The sequence below is a fragment of the Alexandromys fortis genome, unplaced genomic scaffold (assembly GCF_014885135.2).
Source record: "Alexandromys fortis isolate MF-2015 unplaced genomic scaffold, M_Fortis_MF-2015_v1.1 scaffold_98, whole genome shotgun sequence".
Lineage (NCBI taxonomy): Eukaryota > Metazoa > Chordata > Mammalia > Rodentia > Cricetidae > Alexandromys > Alexandromys fortis.
The window spans coordinates 4,044,624-4,061,385 of NW_026068002.1; the positions used below are offsets into that span (position 1 = coordinate 4,044,624).

Consider the following 16,762-nt stretch of genomic DNA (forward strand, 5'->3'; position numbering starts at 1 on the left):
CCTCTTCGAGAGAGACACAGAAAGACTTAACAGACAGGAATGGAAAACCGAAGAGATCAGAGGGACAAACACGTGGAGTGACCGACAGACACAGCGAGCCCTTCCCCAGCCTCAGCCGCTCTCATCACCCAGGCTGCCTCTTCCAATTTCAACCTGTCTACCCTTTTCTCTCGGGGAAAAGGGGCACAGAGCTGGGCCCACTCCGGGACGGTGGAGGCCTGGGCACCGTCAGGGATGGGAAGAGAAAGTAGCCTCTGTCGCCCAATCAGCGCGAGTCTTCGCCACCCGGGACGGTCTCCTCATCGGCCAATCGCAGCTCAGGGCTCCTGACCAAGCTTTGGGCGAAAGAACTAATAAATGCTCCCTAGTCCGGATCCGTGCACTCGATGTCACGACGGGAGGAGACTCGGGCCGTGCTCCCGCCTCGTTACCACCCTTCCGCCCCCATCTTCGTGGCGCCTTGAGCAGCCTTGCTAGTGGCCCCAGTTGAGGGGCCTATCTGCCAGACTCGCACCAAACTTGTCCGCCTTGGGATTAGGATCTTTCATTCTAGGGACTCCTCTAGAGCGGGTGGACTAGGAGCTAGCAGCCCCCCCTTCCCCGCGCCCCGCCTCTCTCTCCTCTCCAGTCTTCTTTTTGGGGAGGAGCTCTCCGCGATCTGGAGAGTTCCCGAGGGTCACCCGCCTCATTGCGCTCGCTTTTCCGTCTCGCCTTCACCTGGATATAATTTGCGAGTGAAGCTGCCCCCAGGATGACCACGCTGGCCGGCGCTGTGCCCAGGATGATGCGGCCAGGCCCGGGGCAGAATTACCCACGCAGCGGCTTCCCGCTGGAAGGTACGTTAGGGCCTCAGCCCATCCGGATCCCGGGGCCTGGGATTGGCTGCCGCACCCCATTCCAGGTTTCCCGGGCCTTTAGCCGTGCGTTCCCGGGAGCCTCTTCCTCTTCTCATCCTAAGAAGCAATAGTGGGGAGGGGTTCTCGTGGAGGGGAAGGAAGCCCCATTTCACTTTCTAGGGGCAAAGATCGCTTCGCACTCTCTACAAACCTTCGGAACTTGCCTGACCTATTCCCGCCTGCTCCACTTGGCTCTGTTGTTTTAGAGTTGCTGCGGTGAGGAAGGTGGACAAGCTTCGCAGCAGCGGAAGCAAATTCTCAGTCTGGTCGCCCAAAGTTGCTAGGAAAGTGTCCCGACTGCGTCCACTTTTGAAAAATTCTTGCTAGTTCGGCAAGAATTTTCCTGCTGTCATAACTGGGAGTTTTATTATTGATTAGTTAAATTCCATTAAACTCAAGAGGCATCTCGAAGTTTCCCAACATGTTTAGAAATGCCTTTTGGTTTGCTTGGGGAGGCAGGCATTACTGCAAACCCGAACCTTATCAAACAATTTGGGCCGTAAAAGCACAGCCCTTAGACCTCGGTCCAGAGTAGACCGTAGAGCAGTAACCTCGGCTGTGGTGGCCACAGCCAGGCTCACCGCCGGTTTCATTTCTGAGGCGTAACAGGTGATACATGCTATCACCTGAGTCTCCTTTCCGCACCTTTGCCTACTACTCCCCGGGTCGGAAACACTAACGGCTGTCTGCTTGCTCCAGACCCAGCCGGATTCTGTGGCAGTTATTGCAAGACAGTCTAGGCACCAGCCCTGGTTCTTTCTCCGACTTGCACTACCCCCTTTCTCCCAAAAAGAGAAAATACAGTTTCTTCTGCAGGAAGTTATCTTGCGGCAATTACTCAATTTCCGAAAGATTATATGCCCCTGCAGTGCGTAATTATTTAAACAATCATAACCATAAGGGTCCCGGACTGGGAGTCGAAAGCCTGGTAGCTGGTGTTTGAGTGACATAGGAGGGCTGGCCGGAAGGAAGCAGAGTTAGATTCTTTCGTCTTTCTGCTGCTTTCTTTCTATTCTAAATGACTTGAGCCTGGGCTCTGTCTTTTGCATTCTCTTTCCAGTGTCCACCCCCCTTGGCCAGGGCCGGGTCAACCAGCTCGGAGGAGTATTTATCAACGGCAGGCCTCTGCCCAACCACATCCGCCACAAGATCGTGGAGATGGCCCACCATGGCATTCGGCCTTGCGTCATCTCTCGCCAGCTGCGCGTGTCCCACGGTTGTGTCTCTAAGATCCTATGCAGGTACCAGGAGACAGGCTCCATCCGTCCTGGTGCCATAGGAGGCAGCAAGCCCAAGGTGAGTCTGGGGCCTAGTTTCGTGGAGGCAGGGCGCATGGTCCAGCGGGTGGGGAGGAGGCACTCGCTAGCTCGGAGTTAGGGACTTTCCAAGAGAGGTATACCTCATATCTAGGAAGAAGTGTTTTTGTGTGTGTAGAACTCGGTTGTCATGGCTGCTGGTGGTCCTTGAATACTGGAAAAAGGCTAGCATTTTTAGCAAAGGAAGGTAACATTAGTTTTTGATGCCTAAGAACCTTGGAAACCTTATCAAATTATTTCGATAAACACCTAAAGCAAGCCCACCCATTGTTCATTTTCCCCAACAGTCTTCCCAGCCCCCTCTCATGGCAGCATCCTAGAATGAAGCTAAACATTTCAATTTGGTTCTTGAACAGTTTCTTTCCCAGCTTTGGACCGCACCCCCCCTTTCAACCTCCAGTCGAATTGTTTTCAAGAAGCCAGAACTATTAGTTTTCTTTATAATAAGCCTCTTGACTCCATTTTTGAAGAGTAATTTTGTGAGATCCTTAAATTATGTTAGTTTTTAAATAAGCAATAAAGTCCTGCAGGCTAGAGAGTGGGAGGAGATTATATGGGGTGCTGCCTTCTCTTTGGGTTATGCAGAGAAGCCAGTATGATTTTCTGGTTGTCAGAGGTGGGGATTAAAAATCAAGCGGACACTGAAGACTACCAAACACAGTTCCCCTCTCTCCCCGTTTTCTCACTTAACCTGAGAATCTAAGGAGACAGTTTTATTTGAAAGAGTCATTCTTTCACGTTATCTATGTTTGTTTAATTAAAAGCAACAACAATAACACAACCTAGGTACATGGCCTTTGAAATCTCACCTTACTCCTTCCATGGCTCAGCTCTGACCTCTTCGGAACTGACATAATTTGATTTTTCTGTGGCTCTTTCCAGCATTCTCCTTTTAGTTTCGTTTTTGTGTGGATTCCTTGCAGTTTCTGGTGATCAGAATGTACAGCCCTTATGTCCAAACTTACTTTTTTTTTCTTAATTTAATCTGGTTGCTCTAGCGTCTTTGGGCAGGTGGAGGGTCTCCAGGCTGCCCCGAATGGGATAATTTCCTGTCTGCTTCTATCTAAACTGAATTAAAGTCATTTGGCTAAGCAGAGGGACACTCCCAGAGACTACATAAAGGGGCATCCAAAAGACCCTGAGGTGGGGGCACCCCATCGGGCTCACAATACTGGGTACCAACGCACCACCCGCCTATCTCTTAAAGCAGGTGACAACGCCTGATGTGGAGAAGAAAATTGAGGAATACAAAAGAGAAAACCCGGGCATGTTCAGCTGGGAAATTCGAGACAAATTACTCAAGGACGCTGTCTGTGATCGGAACACTGTACCCTCAGGTACTGGGTCCATCAACTTTTCCCGGAGGCGCGACCGGCAGTCTCGTACTCCAATGGGACACACCAGCCATAAAAATCGCCCCAGTTATCTATCCTGGCTATTAAGAGACTGCCCTGAAATATTTACAAGCCAGACATTCTTGATGTTTTATGGAGCATTTGGGTGAACTGCTGGTCCCCAGGGTGGCGGCTTGGGGGACGACCTGATGTTTCCCGGCAAACGGATTTCTACTAAGGAGGCTGGGACGGAAATGCAGAAACGCGGCGCACAGGCCAAATGATTATTAGTATTGATGTTCCCTTCTAAAGAGAAACCGATGTTTTGGTAACCTCCACTGAAGGGAGATCCAAGCCGCACAGGTGGAGAGTTGGCTGGGGCAGTAAAGGGGGTGAAAATTCGTTCAGACGCGATTTCCCCAGGAGTTTCAGAGTCGGTCCAGCATCCTGGCAGCTTGGGAGAGGTGGGGGATGTGGGAGGGGGCGGAGAAGGGCCAGCGCTGGCCCTCCGCGCGGGAAGAGTTTGTTTTTAATTAAAAGGAAACTCCCTTTTTCCCTCTGTAAGAACGATATATTTCAGAGCATGGATTTGTTTACCAGACTGGAATCTGGAAAAAATAAATCGTAGAGAGTGCGTTTTCTTTTGATTTTTACAATAGGGAAATATTCTGTAGTTGAAATTTAAACCCTTTCTATCCTGAAAACAAGTTGATCTGCAGGCGGCAGGCCCTCCCTGGTTCTTACCAGGACTTTGGGACCCAGTGTGGGGAGGGTCACGGTGAAGGGTGAGCTAGTGGAAGGAGCCTCTTAGGGTGTTCAGAGGCAAGCAGCCAACCTCTTCTCAGAGAGGAACAGAGGTAACATTTCTAGGTTCTAAATTGGAGGTGCTGCGAGATTTCTAGTTTCCAGTTCCAATCTAAGCAATTAAAACTTCACGGAAGTGTGAGGTTTTTTTTTTTAAGATCGGAGAGAATGAAAAAGGACTCGGATGCCACCAGAGGCAGGACACAGCAATGATGGTCCCTGCCCAGGAGCAGGAAACGGGTTGAGTGCCTGGACTGGGCCTTTGAGGTCTCTCCTTAGGGATCGTTCCCTAAGTTTCTCAAATTTGTACGCTCCTTTCCTCCTCTTATCCCCAGTGAGTTCCATCAGCCGGATCCTGAGGAGTAAATTTGGAAAAGGAGAAGAGGAGGAGGTGGATCTAGACAGGAAGGAAGCAGAAGAAAGCGAGAAAAAGACTAAGCACAGCATCGAAGGCATCCTGAGTGAGCGAGGTAAGGGGCCCCGCTGGACCGTGCGCACCGACTAGCAAGCATTGGTTCTAAGACTTGTGGGTCTGCGCAACCGCTAACCGGCCCTGGCTCTTCTCAGAGCCCACCTCCGGCCTCGGTCACAGCTACTGCTCTTGGGAAGGACATTTACATGAAAGACCAGCGAGGTACTTGGTATTAAACAAATATCTTCTCTATTCTAATTTTTATTTTATTTTCCTGGAGCTCGAATCCGGGACCTCATGCATACTCAGCACGTGCCACCTCCAGTAATACTAACGCTAAGCTATTGTGAGTTTTGCTCTCCACTGTTTCTAGCTCCTTGGAGTCCGAGAAGTCGGAAATGTGTTGCAGGTGGACGCTTTCTAGATGGAAACTAAGCTTCTCTGAAAATAACGTATATGGGCTGATAATGCGGGGGTTGTTAATTAAGTCTTCCGAGCTTGAAGTAGATTTTACACTCTGGAAAATACTGTGCCTGTGGGTGAGAATGAATGAGAATATGACTCTTCTGGGCAGTGGGAGCCTAAAGATGCCCCACCCCCGCTGCCTCATACACGTGTGTGTTCGTGCATGTGTGTACACAAACCGGCTAAGTTTCATTCTTTTCAAGTAGGATGAGGGATATATAACCTGTATGTGCCTGACAACCGACGGTGCCCAAGTCATAGCATTGTAGGGATCTGGGTCAAAGGGATCTGTGTTCTTGAGCCCCCGGTGTCGTCACCCTCTGTCCCCCAGGGGTACAGACCACCCACTCCATGTTGGCTGTGGCCTGTCAGCAGAAAAAGAAAAATCTCCCTCTGGGGCATCGAGAATTACAGGCTGTTTCTCTATTACCTGCTTGGAGTCATCTTCAAAAATAAAGGTTTACAGAAAGGAAGAACCGTTTTCTACCAAGGCTTTCTGGGATGAACTGGAAGATGGCTCAAGCAGACAGATCGCTGTTGGGACCAACTTCTGGTTTTCCAGGAAAGCTGCCTTCAAACCAGGACAAAAGGCACCCTCGGTATTTAGAGTTAGAGTTAGATGTTAGCAACCAAGTGCCCGACTTCTAATATAAGGATGTTTTTAGGGCACACATATAATCAAGAAAAGGCACCCAGAATGGAAGGAAGTTGAGCAGGGAGATGGACATGCGGTTACTTCTGTGTTTACAGCAGGGACTTCTCTGAAGTCTGTGTAAACCTGGACAATGTATTTCTGGTCCCCTCTGGTTTTTATTCCAGCCCTAGCTGCAGTCGAGAGAGAGGTACTAGGGTGAAAGAAGGCAGAGGGCTGAGGACCCAGACTTCTCCCAGGCCCAATGGGCTCCTAAAGCAGAGGCTAGAAGAGAGGCTCTACTTTAGCGTAGCTATGGGAGAGGCCTTGCCAGGACCCATGGCTTTGCTACTTGTTGCTCCGAGCTCGAAGTGGCAGCCAGGCAGAGCAGCCGCTCCCTCACAGCCGCAACAACCGAGGCCCAGGAGACAAAACGTCCCAAATGAGCTGGTCAAACATTTGTACAACTTTTCCAGCGTTTACAAAGAAGGCCTTCTCTACACAATCTACACTTGGAGATGAACTTGGGAGACAAAGCCTGGAGAGTCCATTGAAACTCACACTTTAGCTTGGCCCAGACAAAGCTCCAGCTCTGAGCAGCTTGGTGTGAACAAAGGAAGGCAGCCTTTTTATAATTCAAGGAGAAAAGAAGAGAAAACAGCCCCACAAAGGGCCCAGAATAGACATTATGGGCTTGCAATGAGGGATGAATTATTCAATGAGCGCCAGTAGCTGCTGAGCCAGGAAGTTTTATGGACTCTCCAGCGTGGAAAAAGTGGCCATTTCACCTACAAAATGTTTCGAGTCTTTTGGGTCGCCTCACTGGGCCGGCTGCCATTCAAGGGCAATTGCTAGCATTTTTAAAAATCAGAGTGTTCCCCCATTGGGGGCTGTGTCCTTGAAATACACACACACACACACACACACACACACACACACACACACACACACCTCAGAGGCTGAAGTCTAATTTAATTTGGGGTTGTCAAGGAAGGCGTAGCCTGGGTCCCTTCAGTGCCTCCAGCTTCCTTTCCGGATGAACCCTGCAGGGCAAAGGGGCCCAGAAAGAGGAGAGAGGGAGATGCAGTTTGAAGTCTAGAAACCTCAAATATTCCGCTCTGTTGTTTGGCCATCAAAAGTCTCCGGCGGTCCTACTTGTAAAATAGAATGGATGTTGAGAAAAAGCTCTCTGAGTCCTGGCAAAGAGGAGGGAAAAGCTGGCGGAGGAGGGACTTTCGGGAGTCCCCACCACTGCTGTGTGCTCTTGCCAGATGGGCCTGGTACCTGCTACTGAGACTGACTTTCCTGGACACAAATTTGGCTTGGGGGTCTGCTTGACAGACGCTTGGATGCGGGGAGAAAGGCACCCAGAGGTCAGAGCCACCCCCCCCCCCCAAGATCTTGTCCTTTTTTCCTAAACGGTCCCTTTTGTCTTGTCCAATTTTCCTTCTTCCTTGTCCAATCCAAGAGTTGTTCACCAAATATAGCGGGTGCGTCCAGCCCTGGGCTCCAAGGGAACCCTAGGCTCTCTGCACTCCTGCTGAGACCATCCTTCCTGCTCCAACACACTGGTGAAAGAAGAGCAATGAGAGGCCAGGGACCTTCCACCCTGTCCCTGGCCAGCAGTGCGGACGAAGCAGGCGCAGCCGGACCTGCGGAGTCCTAACTCAGGCACCCCGGGCTGCGGCAACTCAATGGGCGCCTCTGTTCCTCCCCCGGCGCAGCAGAGCGGGCCCGCGGGCGCCGCCACAATAGCCAGGGCCCCCGCTGCTGCGCCCTGCGCCAAAGCGCCGCGCCGCCCCTCCCCGCGCTCCGGCCGGCCCGCAGCTTAGCTCGCCGGGCTGCAGCCGACTCAATTGCCTCCTTTATGTCCCTCTCACTTTCATCTAGACACAGCCCGCCTCCCCCTTCTTCTCCTCTTTTTTTTCCCTCCCTAGCCTGAGGCTCACATTAGTGAAATTTCTGCAACCTCCCCCATTTTTTACTTATTTTAAAGAAAGCCCTTAACACAAAAGCGGTGACTAATCGATAGAAAGTGCTCCTTCATCATCCTCTCTTTCTCCACCTCCTCCCCTCCTTCTTTTCCTCCTCCCTCTGCCTCTTACTCCTCTTCCTCCTCCTCCCAACCCCCTCCCTTTCTCTCAGCAGGGTGACGCTTTTCCTGTTTGTGAGTTTTGGGCAACATTTTTGCTTTGTGCGGTAATGGAATTACCGGACAGACGGGGACTGTAGATGGACACGCGACGGGAAGACTTTCCGCTTAAATATTTAGATGTAACGTTACAATTACGGACTTGTTGCCGCGTCTTTGAAGTGGCCGTGCGGGAGCGCAAGGCGAAAGAGGCCAGATTGCCAAATTGATGTTTTGATTGGGACTGGAGACACACTTTCACCGGACTTCCCCCCCCCCTTAAAAATAAAATTTCAAATAAGCGTGGGAGGTTTGCAACAATTGCAGGGATGAAACTGAGAGAATTCGGACAGGATTGCTGAGAGCCTGTATTCTCTTCACATTTCTTCAATTTGCGGAGAAAAAGGCGCTTTTTTTTTATTTTCAGAAAATACAAGTGTTAAAAGTTTTCCCCGGCCCTTTTTGTGTATAAGCTCATGCTCTTTTCTAAAATTAATGACAAATGACGTCAGATTAAAAGTGTGTGTCTATAAAGATCAAAAAAGGGGAGGGGGGTAAAGTTCTTGGGATATTTCGTTTGCAGTGGATGGTTTGGAAAACTCTTTCAAATGGAGGGGTCCCGCTGTGAAGAGGAAAGGCGTTTGCTTCTTCCGTGTCGGTGAGGAAGGGAATTGCTGGTGTGGGCTTGACGTGGTGTGAAAGCACAGGCTGAGCAGTCCCACATATTAAAATAACGGGGTGTAGGATCACAGATTTCTGGACCCAGATCTTTTATTACTGGTCGCTTCCTGACCGTTTTCAAGTCCACTCGCCAGGACAGGAGTCTGCCTTCAATCGTATTTGGACTTGGAGATTAATTTTAAAGTTTTGCGAGTCTACTCAAGGAAAGTGTCGCATTTAAAGGAAAAGAAAAATGGCTATGACAGCGGGCCACCACACTGCAGTAACATTCTCTAGACAGGACAATGAAGAGGTTGGGGAGGGGGTTTCTGTCCCTTGGAACTTTCTTTTTCCTCTTGTTTGACTGGGGTAACTGCTGTATGCTTACTCTGTAGCTTTATTGAAAACATGCAGATTTTCTAATTAATGCTTGAAATCATATGTTTATTTTGGGGTTTGATGTGATTGTCGAGAGCATCGGAACAGGAGGTAGGGCTTCCAGTGTGTAATAATTACTGAAGGGTCATTTAAGAGTCCCGAGGGCTGAGTCATAAAACCCACCCAGGCGGTGATGCGGAACCAGAAAGTGTGCCTTGGTTCAGGCAAGTGGAATATACAGAAATCAATCAAGTGAACAGGACCGTTGCACCAAACCCGCGTGGTTTCCAGATCCATGAATATTCTGAGGACCAAAAAAAAAAAATCGTTCCTAATCGTGAGATTAAACGTTTAAGTTATGCAGAAATAAGTGGGCAGCAGAATGAGATGCTCAGGGATGAGTTGCTGGCCTGGGACCCAGAAAGTTGCAGTTCAGTGGGACCCTATGACAGGTAACTTATTCATTTGCTCCAGTAAATGAAGATTAAGGAACTATTAAGAACAAGAACCGACCACATAACTCGCTAGCCACTAAGCGGCAATTAAGCAGTCAGCTTGGTGCCTTATCTCATTGGCTGCTCTCGGGGTGTTTTACAACCAGGAATTAAAATCTGAAAGGAGTGTTTTCTGCAGCTCTGGCCAAATATTGATTAAGTAACCGGTTGTTGATACCATTGTCATCCATTAAAAGGCCAGGAGCTCAGCCCCTCGGTGGCCACCTACTTTTGTGAGGGCTTCGTAAGCACACAGATCAATGCAGGATCATTTCAATTTATCTGTCTTGAAAAAAAAAATCCTCCTTTTCCTCTGAAATCTCTAAGGAGGAACTGACCAAATTCCCCTTCAAGGAATAGGAACTGAAACCAGTTCCGTGTCGTCATCTCAGAGAGAAGGCTCATGGGGTGTTTTTTCAATTATCCTGTGGCGAGTTTATGTTCAAAACTGAGGCTGAGATAGTGATTTTTATCAAGTTGGTTCTCTCTTTGGACCGGGGTGGAGGAGGGCTGAGGGCTGAGGGCGGGGGGGGGGGGGGGGCTGGGGGGGCAACGGTCTGTTATGGCAAATTTTCTAAATCTGAATTTGTCACTATAATTGCCTCCCAGGCTGGAATGTTATGTGGAAAAGATATCAGATTTTTATGTCAAATTAGCCGGAGACAGAGTGGCCACATCTCTCTCTAGGTGGCATTTCCATAATTTGGTGTTTGTTTTTAAATCCCTGTCATAGAGGAGTAGATATGTGTTTGTGTGCACAATGTGTGCCATCAGGGTTTGTTTACAAACTGGTCATCAGGAATTAAGTTGGCCCTGGTGTATGGTAAAGGTGTGTTATCCTGCAAACTGACCTTGAGGCCTCAGAGTTGGAGGTAGCAGTGCAGATCTTAGTACGTTCCCACATGGTGACTGCTGGGAAAAACACCTGAATCCCACTATGGCTTCTGTAGTCGTTGATTTTTAGGTCAACTATTAGATTTTTGTTTGTTTAAGAAATTGCTATATTTGTATTGGTTTTTCCTTTCTTTATGATGGTAAAAAAAATCTTTCAAGGGCTCCTCTGGAAATAGAGCGTTTCTGTGCTTAATTTCCAAATTCCAGCAAATTACTCTGAGGTTCCCCTCTTTATGCCAGAGTCAGGCTTGGGATAGTTCCCTGTACACCATGTATGTGCCGCTGTATGGAACTTTGCGAGCACCCTTGCAGTGTGCATTTTGATTCTAAGTAATGATTTTATAAGGGTTTATATTTTTATTATTTACTTTTTCTTTTTCATTCTTAAACAAGAATTAAGTCATTGTTGGTTGTATTTTCCTTATAAGTATTTCTAAAAATTTCATGCAATAATCCCTTATATTAACTCATAATTAATGCGCTCATTGATGATTCATCTATGTTCAGATACTTACTAGTATAACATAGCGCTAATCAATCATTGCAATATAGTGTGACTGCCCAAAATAGATTAGGCTGTAAGTTAGAGTCTGCTTGCATGTGTGAATATGCCTTAACTGGGTCAGGAACAGCATTATTTTATCCTTTCTTGCATATTTTACGTGTACATATATTTTTATACACATACAGAGTTAAAGCAGCTTTCTCCTCTTGAATGTGTGCTCAAACATTGCCAGGGAGACAGTAGATCCCAGTTCCAAGTTGGTCCAGATTTTCGTCCCAATGCCAGTTTGCTAAGCTAAGAATGATAGCCTCTGTCTGGGGAGTTGTGGCCTCAAAGGAGGAACTCTCCTACATTCTGCTTTATTTAAAATCCTGCAGCAAAATTCAAAATGCCGCAAACTTTGCGATTTGTCACATGAAGAGAGAGAAAGCGAAAGGGAACTTGGACTTTGCCGTTCTCCCTGCAAATGAACACCAAGCTGAAAGTGGTGTTGTTCTATGGCTTTCCCATGTCCTACAGTAGTGCTTCTCAACCTTCCTAACGCCACGACCCTTTCATGTGGCTCTTTATAAGGTGATGGCCCCCAACCACAAAATTATTTTTGTCACTACTTCATAATTTTTGCTGCTGTTATGAATTATAATGTAAACATCTGATATGCAGGATACCTGATATGGGACCCCTGTGAAAAGGTTGTTCCACCCCGAAAGGGTCATGACCCACAGGTTGAGGACCACTGCATTGGTGAAGGGAGACATGAAAATGGGGCCGAAGACAATCACACAGGTTTATGAGTTCTTACCTTCGATGTCCTGCTTTCCAGTTGTTCCCGCTATGTAAATGGCCACTTCTCTTTTGACAAAAGAAGAAATTGTATTTGCGATAAGGAGCATCTGCGTAAAATTTAGAATTTGATTTGTTACACTTTTCTCCCAAAAGGGAAAATGTTGAGAAGGCAAATTAGTTTACCGGGCAAATAGCAAAATAGTTTTCCAGCGTTTACAGTTCTGCTGTAAGTAAAGCAAAAGAAAGGAACACACATCCCCTTCAGGACAAAGCGACTTGTTGTAAGTCATCTGAAGTTTTATGTCCTCCATCTATGCACTGACAAACGGCCTTTTCTGCAGCAGCTAGAAATCATGACAGTCAAAAACCAAACTACTCTCTGTCTATGTCCTTAAACATATTCGGTAGTTTACTGGCTAAAGTTTCCTGTGGACTTTTAGCGGTCTAGTTTTGTTGGGTTTATACTAGCATATTAACACCAATTCTCAATTCTTGGGGCCAATTCTTCTTGTTCTGGATCCAACCCAACAGATTCCATTCAGAAATAGTTGATTAAAATGCTTCACAATGAGCAAGGGAACCTTTTCAGCACTGACCATAGGTGGAGGGAGGGGGCTTGCAACTGTATCTTCAGCGTGCACCATTCATAATATCATAGTAAAAATTAAAAAGTATAAATTTATGGAAACTTAAATGTAGATATTTAAAAAATAAAATCAAGAAGTATGGCTCCAGAAAGAGCTGCAACATTAAATCTGCTTGGTCTTATACCATTAGATAGACACCACAAGCAAATTAGGGTAGAAGAGCTAAGTAAAGAAAGTTAATTACTTTGCAGTTTGTATCAGAACATAGAATTGACTTCATTTATTTTTGTTATTATAGTGAATGTTGATGCAGTCACACACTAGCATTTTAGTAGAAAGTCAGCATTTTTCTCTTATGATATTTTCAATGAATTACATAGATAAACCATCCCCCTCTTATTTCTTAGTGTAAAGTTCTGGAATAAACATGCAGCTTGTTTGTGTAATTCCTCTGATGCTAGGCACAGAACCCAGGGATCAACATGCCAGGCATGCATTCTCTTATTAGGGGCATCTCCCTGGAGTCTTAAACATGTATCCTAGAATTTAATATTTAAGTGTATTGTTATCATTAAGAAAAATTGTGTCCAAAGGGTAAGTGTGTTTATCTCTCTCAATTTTCATAGCTGAGCTTAATTTGAACTAAAGAAAATTAATTGGTGTCATTTATTTTATTGTAAAGAAAGTGGAAGCATGGACTGGACAGCTTCCTGGCTGAAGGTTGTTGGGGCATTGAGTGTGTTTGTCCTGTCTGCTTTAATACTTTCCTACACGTTTTTGTGCTCCAAAAGAACACAGTGCCCAAAGTAAAAGTAGCCCGTGCTTACCTTACCCATGAGGCTCTGAACCGGTGACCAAGCACACTGTTCAGGTGTGACCTCCTGAACTCCATTTTTGGCACTTTTAAGATGAAGTAGGTAAATCCTAGTTTCCAGGGTTCCTGTGAAACTAAGATGAGAAGCTGCTTGTGTGTAAATTATATCCATCCTAGCAAAACTCACAGTCCTGGTGGAGTAGGGGGCACAAACGCTGAGCATGCTGAGAAAGTGACCAGCCTACAGACTAGCAGATGGGCTCTGCCCAAGGGCAGATAAAAGCTTAATTCAGGGCTTAGCAGCAACAATGAAGACCAAACACACACTCAGCCTTCACACACACACACACACACACACACACACACACACACACACACACACACGCCGCACTCCACATCCCTCATGTCGGAAATGTGAGTTCACAAGCAGTTATTTCATAGACCAACTTGACTGATTTCATGGGTAAGAAAAATGATAAAATTCTCAAACTTTCACCAAATGTCAAAGGATGTGTCTTCACTCCTTTCCTTCCCAGGCTCTCGGTTTTCTCTGCTTGATGAACTTGCTGTTTTTGTTGCGTACTTTTGTTTGTTTGTTTAGTTTGCCGGTCAATGATGAGCATGCTACTTGGTGAAAACTGATCTCAAACTTTGGACCCAGCAACTCTGGAACTCTCGTTTGGTGGAGTTCTCACCATTTCTCAGTATGCCCCCTCTTCAGCCCGCCCATCCTTAAATATCCTTGCAGTCCTGCACGTGGGATTACATGCATTCTCCGTCCTTTGTGGTGTGCGGGATTCTTCTTAAGACTGCAGCTTAGACGTGTTGAGAAAACCTAAAGTAGCCATCCTAAGCGGGAGGATAAATTACAATGACCTTTTAATTTGATTTCCTTCTATTCAACCCCACCTCACCCAAAAGTGGTGGTGAGGCTGTGTGTGTGTGCCCTTGTGTGTCCTGTTTTATCATCAAGCGCTGTGAATGAAGCAAGTACTTGCTCCCGAGGCCCTGGGGACACAGAACTCCTGATCCTGTCTCTGGCTTGAGCCGCTTGCCAGTGCAGGCCCTGGCTGCCTGGATGCTTGTTTTCTTATTCCCACATGCGCAGATCTGACCTGTCTCAGAGATAGGTCAAGCTGGGGCATGGCCGGTTTATGCAGCTGTTGCGGCTTAGGCAGCACAGCAGGCAGTCTCTGCTCCTTGGCTGCCAGGCCCCAGTAAACTGATAAAAACTTATTGGAGAGCATGCCACTTTCCTTCTGGATGCCCCCAAGCCCCCTGAAGGCTTTCAGATGTGAAGGGACTTCTAAATTCTGTGAGCCAGCGCTCAGTTCCGTGGTCAGACTGAGGATCACATGCTCAACAAGTCAACCCTTCAAATGACATAGACTCCCAGTTAATTGTAGTTTTTGAATTTTTCTTTTATTTCAAATTTGGGGTGGATAAAACACTTGATTTGTACAAAAGTGAAAAGCTATGATTGGAAGCAGGGTAGCATGTTTTTCCCCTGTATTCTAGTTATCAATCAGTACCTTGTTTTTTTTAGGAAACTATACACAAATATGCAATTAACTCCTATGCGCCCAGCCTATCTCTCATGTATGTAGGCATGTATACAATCTTTTCACCTCTTGTAGACATGATAATCTTCTATATCAGCTATTCTGTTCCTCGTTTGTTTTTTCATTTTAAACTCTACATTGTGTCCCAGCAATCCCTCTTTGCCAGAGAAGGCTTTTTCAACCCTGTTCGTGTAGCCCACGTAGTATTCTGCTATATTGGCAGAGGGTGGTTTATTTTACATTTAGAATGTTTCTAATGTAACAGCACCATTTGGCACAGATGTGAGTTTATTTATAAAATAAAGGGGATGGCATTTGTGATTTTTGAGAGCTTTGCTGGAATTTGGGTTCTGCATGGAGAGCAAATGGTGGAGGAGCTGAGCAATTGAAAGGCGGGGGCCGTGTTTGCCTTGTGGGGGGGACCCTGTGGCACGCAGACAGGGCGCTTTCCTCTATCACAGTCTGTGAGGGGGAGCTTTGAAATCACTGCTAAGAGTTGTTCCATTAACAGTGACTGCCTTCTAGAATCTTCTCCAATGTTCTATTCTTTCTCCAAGTGGAACATCTTCTAACTCTAAGCCAATTTTTTTCCTATCTAGTTACTGGTTGCTCTTAAAATTTCTTTTTTGGTTTAATTTTTATTTAATTTCATGCCTATTCAAAACAGTCTCCTGCTGAAAAAGTAAGCAAAAAATAAAAAGCTTTTTTTGCTTACTTTTATTTTGTGCTTGCGATATTATGGGTAGTTTGTATAATTTAGAAGAACTTATTCTAACCATTAAGCTATAAAAGAGGTATTATCTTCCAAGTACCGCAAGGTGGGTTCGAACTAGTAAGTCATAGAATATCCTGTTGTATTCTGACTCTGAGCCATGCTCATGTGGGGTTTCTGCGTCCGGTAATGGCTGACTTGTAACGCTGCACATTTTAAGGGAGTTTGTATTCATTTCCTTCTACTGCACAAAAGACTGGTTATATTTTTCCACATACCTTACCTCTTACCTCTCGCTACACATTTTGGCCTATTTCCCCTTAAATCTGATGCTTGGGAACACAGTTGCTAAGACCCAGCTTATCTAAATTGGGAGATAGAGTCTGGACTAAACCAGAAAGAACTGTGCTCCAACTATCCCAGAAAGACAAGCCACTCCCAAGCCCCAGAGATGGGGAGCAATGATAGGAGTTCATAGGTACAGAGTATGAAGCAGATATTTCAAGCCACCACTCCTTAGAAGCAGGCCATCCGGTGGTGGGAGAAATGAGGCTAGGAATTGACTTCTGAATATTAAAGCCTTAGCTGGAGAAAACAAAAACTGAAAAAGAAAAGCAAGACTTGTCTCTTGACCATTCTCGTTGCCATCCCGAGATGCTCAACAACACAATGTGTCAGTGCAGATGGGAAGGTGCGTGTTCTGTAAGCTGAGAGAGTTGCTGCTGACTTCTTGGATCCCCTTTCAGCTTTTCTTTTGCCTTGCCTGTGAGATCCGAAGTGGTCAGTGAGGCGATGTAAACAGGCTTGGTGTTAAGAGCAGCTGCTGAGAGCTGGGAACAACCCAAAGCAGCCTTTCCCCCTCTCCTGCCCCGTGTATAATTTGGACTGAATCAGGTCTCTAAAGTGTGGCATCTTATTCTTACCTGCAAGAGTATCTGGTTCCCTAGGTAGGAGGGAAGTCTAGGGGTGGTTAATCCCCAAAGGAAGATCCTGATGTTTTCATGTTGCTGCGAGGTTATTCTTAGCAGAAACTTAGACCATATATTGTAAATTGTTTCAGGGCTACTATGTACAGAGTAATGGAACCCTGGATATATAACGTAGCCTCATAGTGCTTTTATTTGTAGGGAAAGAAATGGCAAGTAGAGTCAGTATCTAGGGGACTAGATTCATAGCCCTGAGCAGATGCCTTTTGGAAGAGCTGCTGCTTCTTCTTCTTCTTCTTCTTCTTCTTCTTCTTCTTCTTCTTCTTCTTCTTCTTCTTCTTCTTCTTCTTCTTCTTCTTCTTCTTCTTCTTCTCCTTCTCCTTCTCCTTCTCCTTCTCCTTCTCCTTCTCCTTCTCCTTCTCCTTCTCCTCCTCCTTCTCCTCCTCCTCCTCCTC

At 46.4% G+C, this 16,762-nt stretch overlaps 1 protein-coding gene across 2 annotated transcripts in view; it reads left to right on the forward strand.

Annotated features, from left to right (window-relative positions):
• Positions 1-751: 751 nt before the first annotated feature.
• The window catches only part of Pax3 (paired box 3), a 94,154-nt gene continuing 78,143 nt past the window's right edge, over positions 752-16,762 (forward strand). The window contains exons 1-4 of one of the 2 annotated variants that reach the window (XM_050161064.1): positions 752-836; positions 1,957-2,192; positions 3,420-3,549; positions 4,686-4,820. In XM_050161064.1, coding sequence (XP_050017021.1) covers positions 752-836; positions 1,957-2,192; positions 3,420-3,549; positions 4,686-4,820 — 586 coding nt within the window. The remainder of the gene's footprint in view (positions 837-1,956; positions 2,193-3,419; positions 3,550-4,685; positions 4,821-16,762) is intronic. The other variant, XM_050161065.1, reaches the window with a different exon arrangement.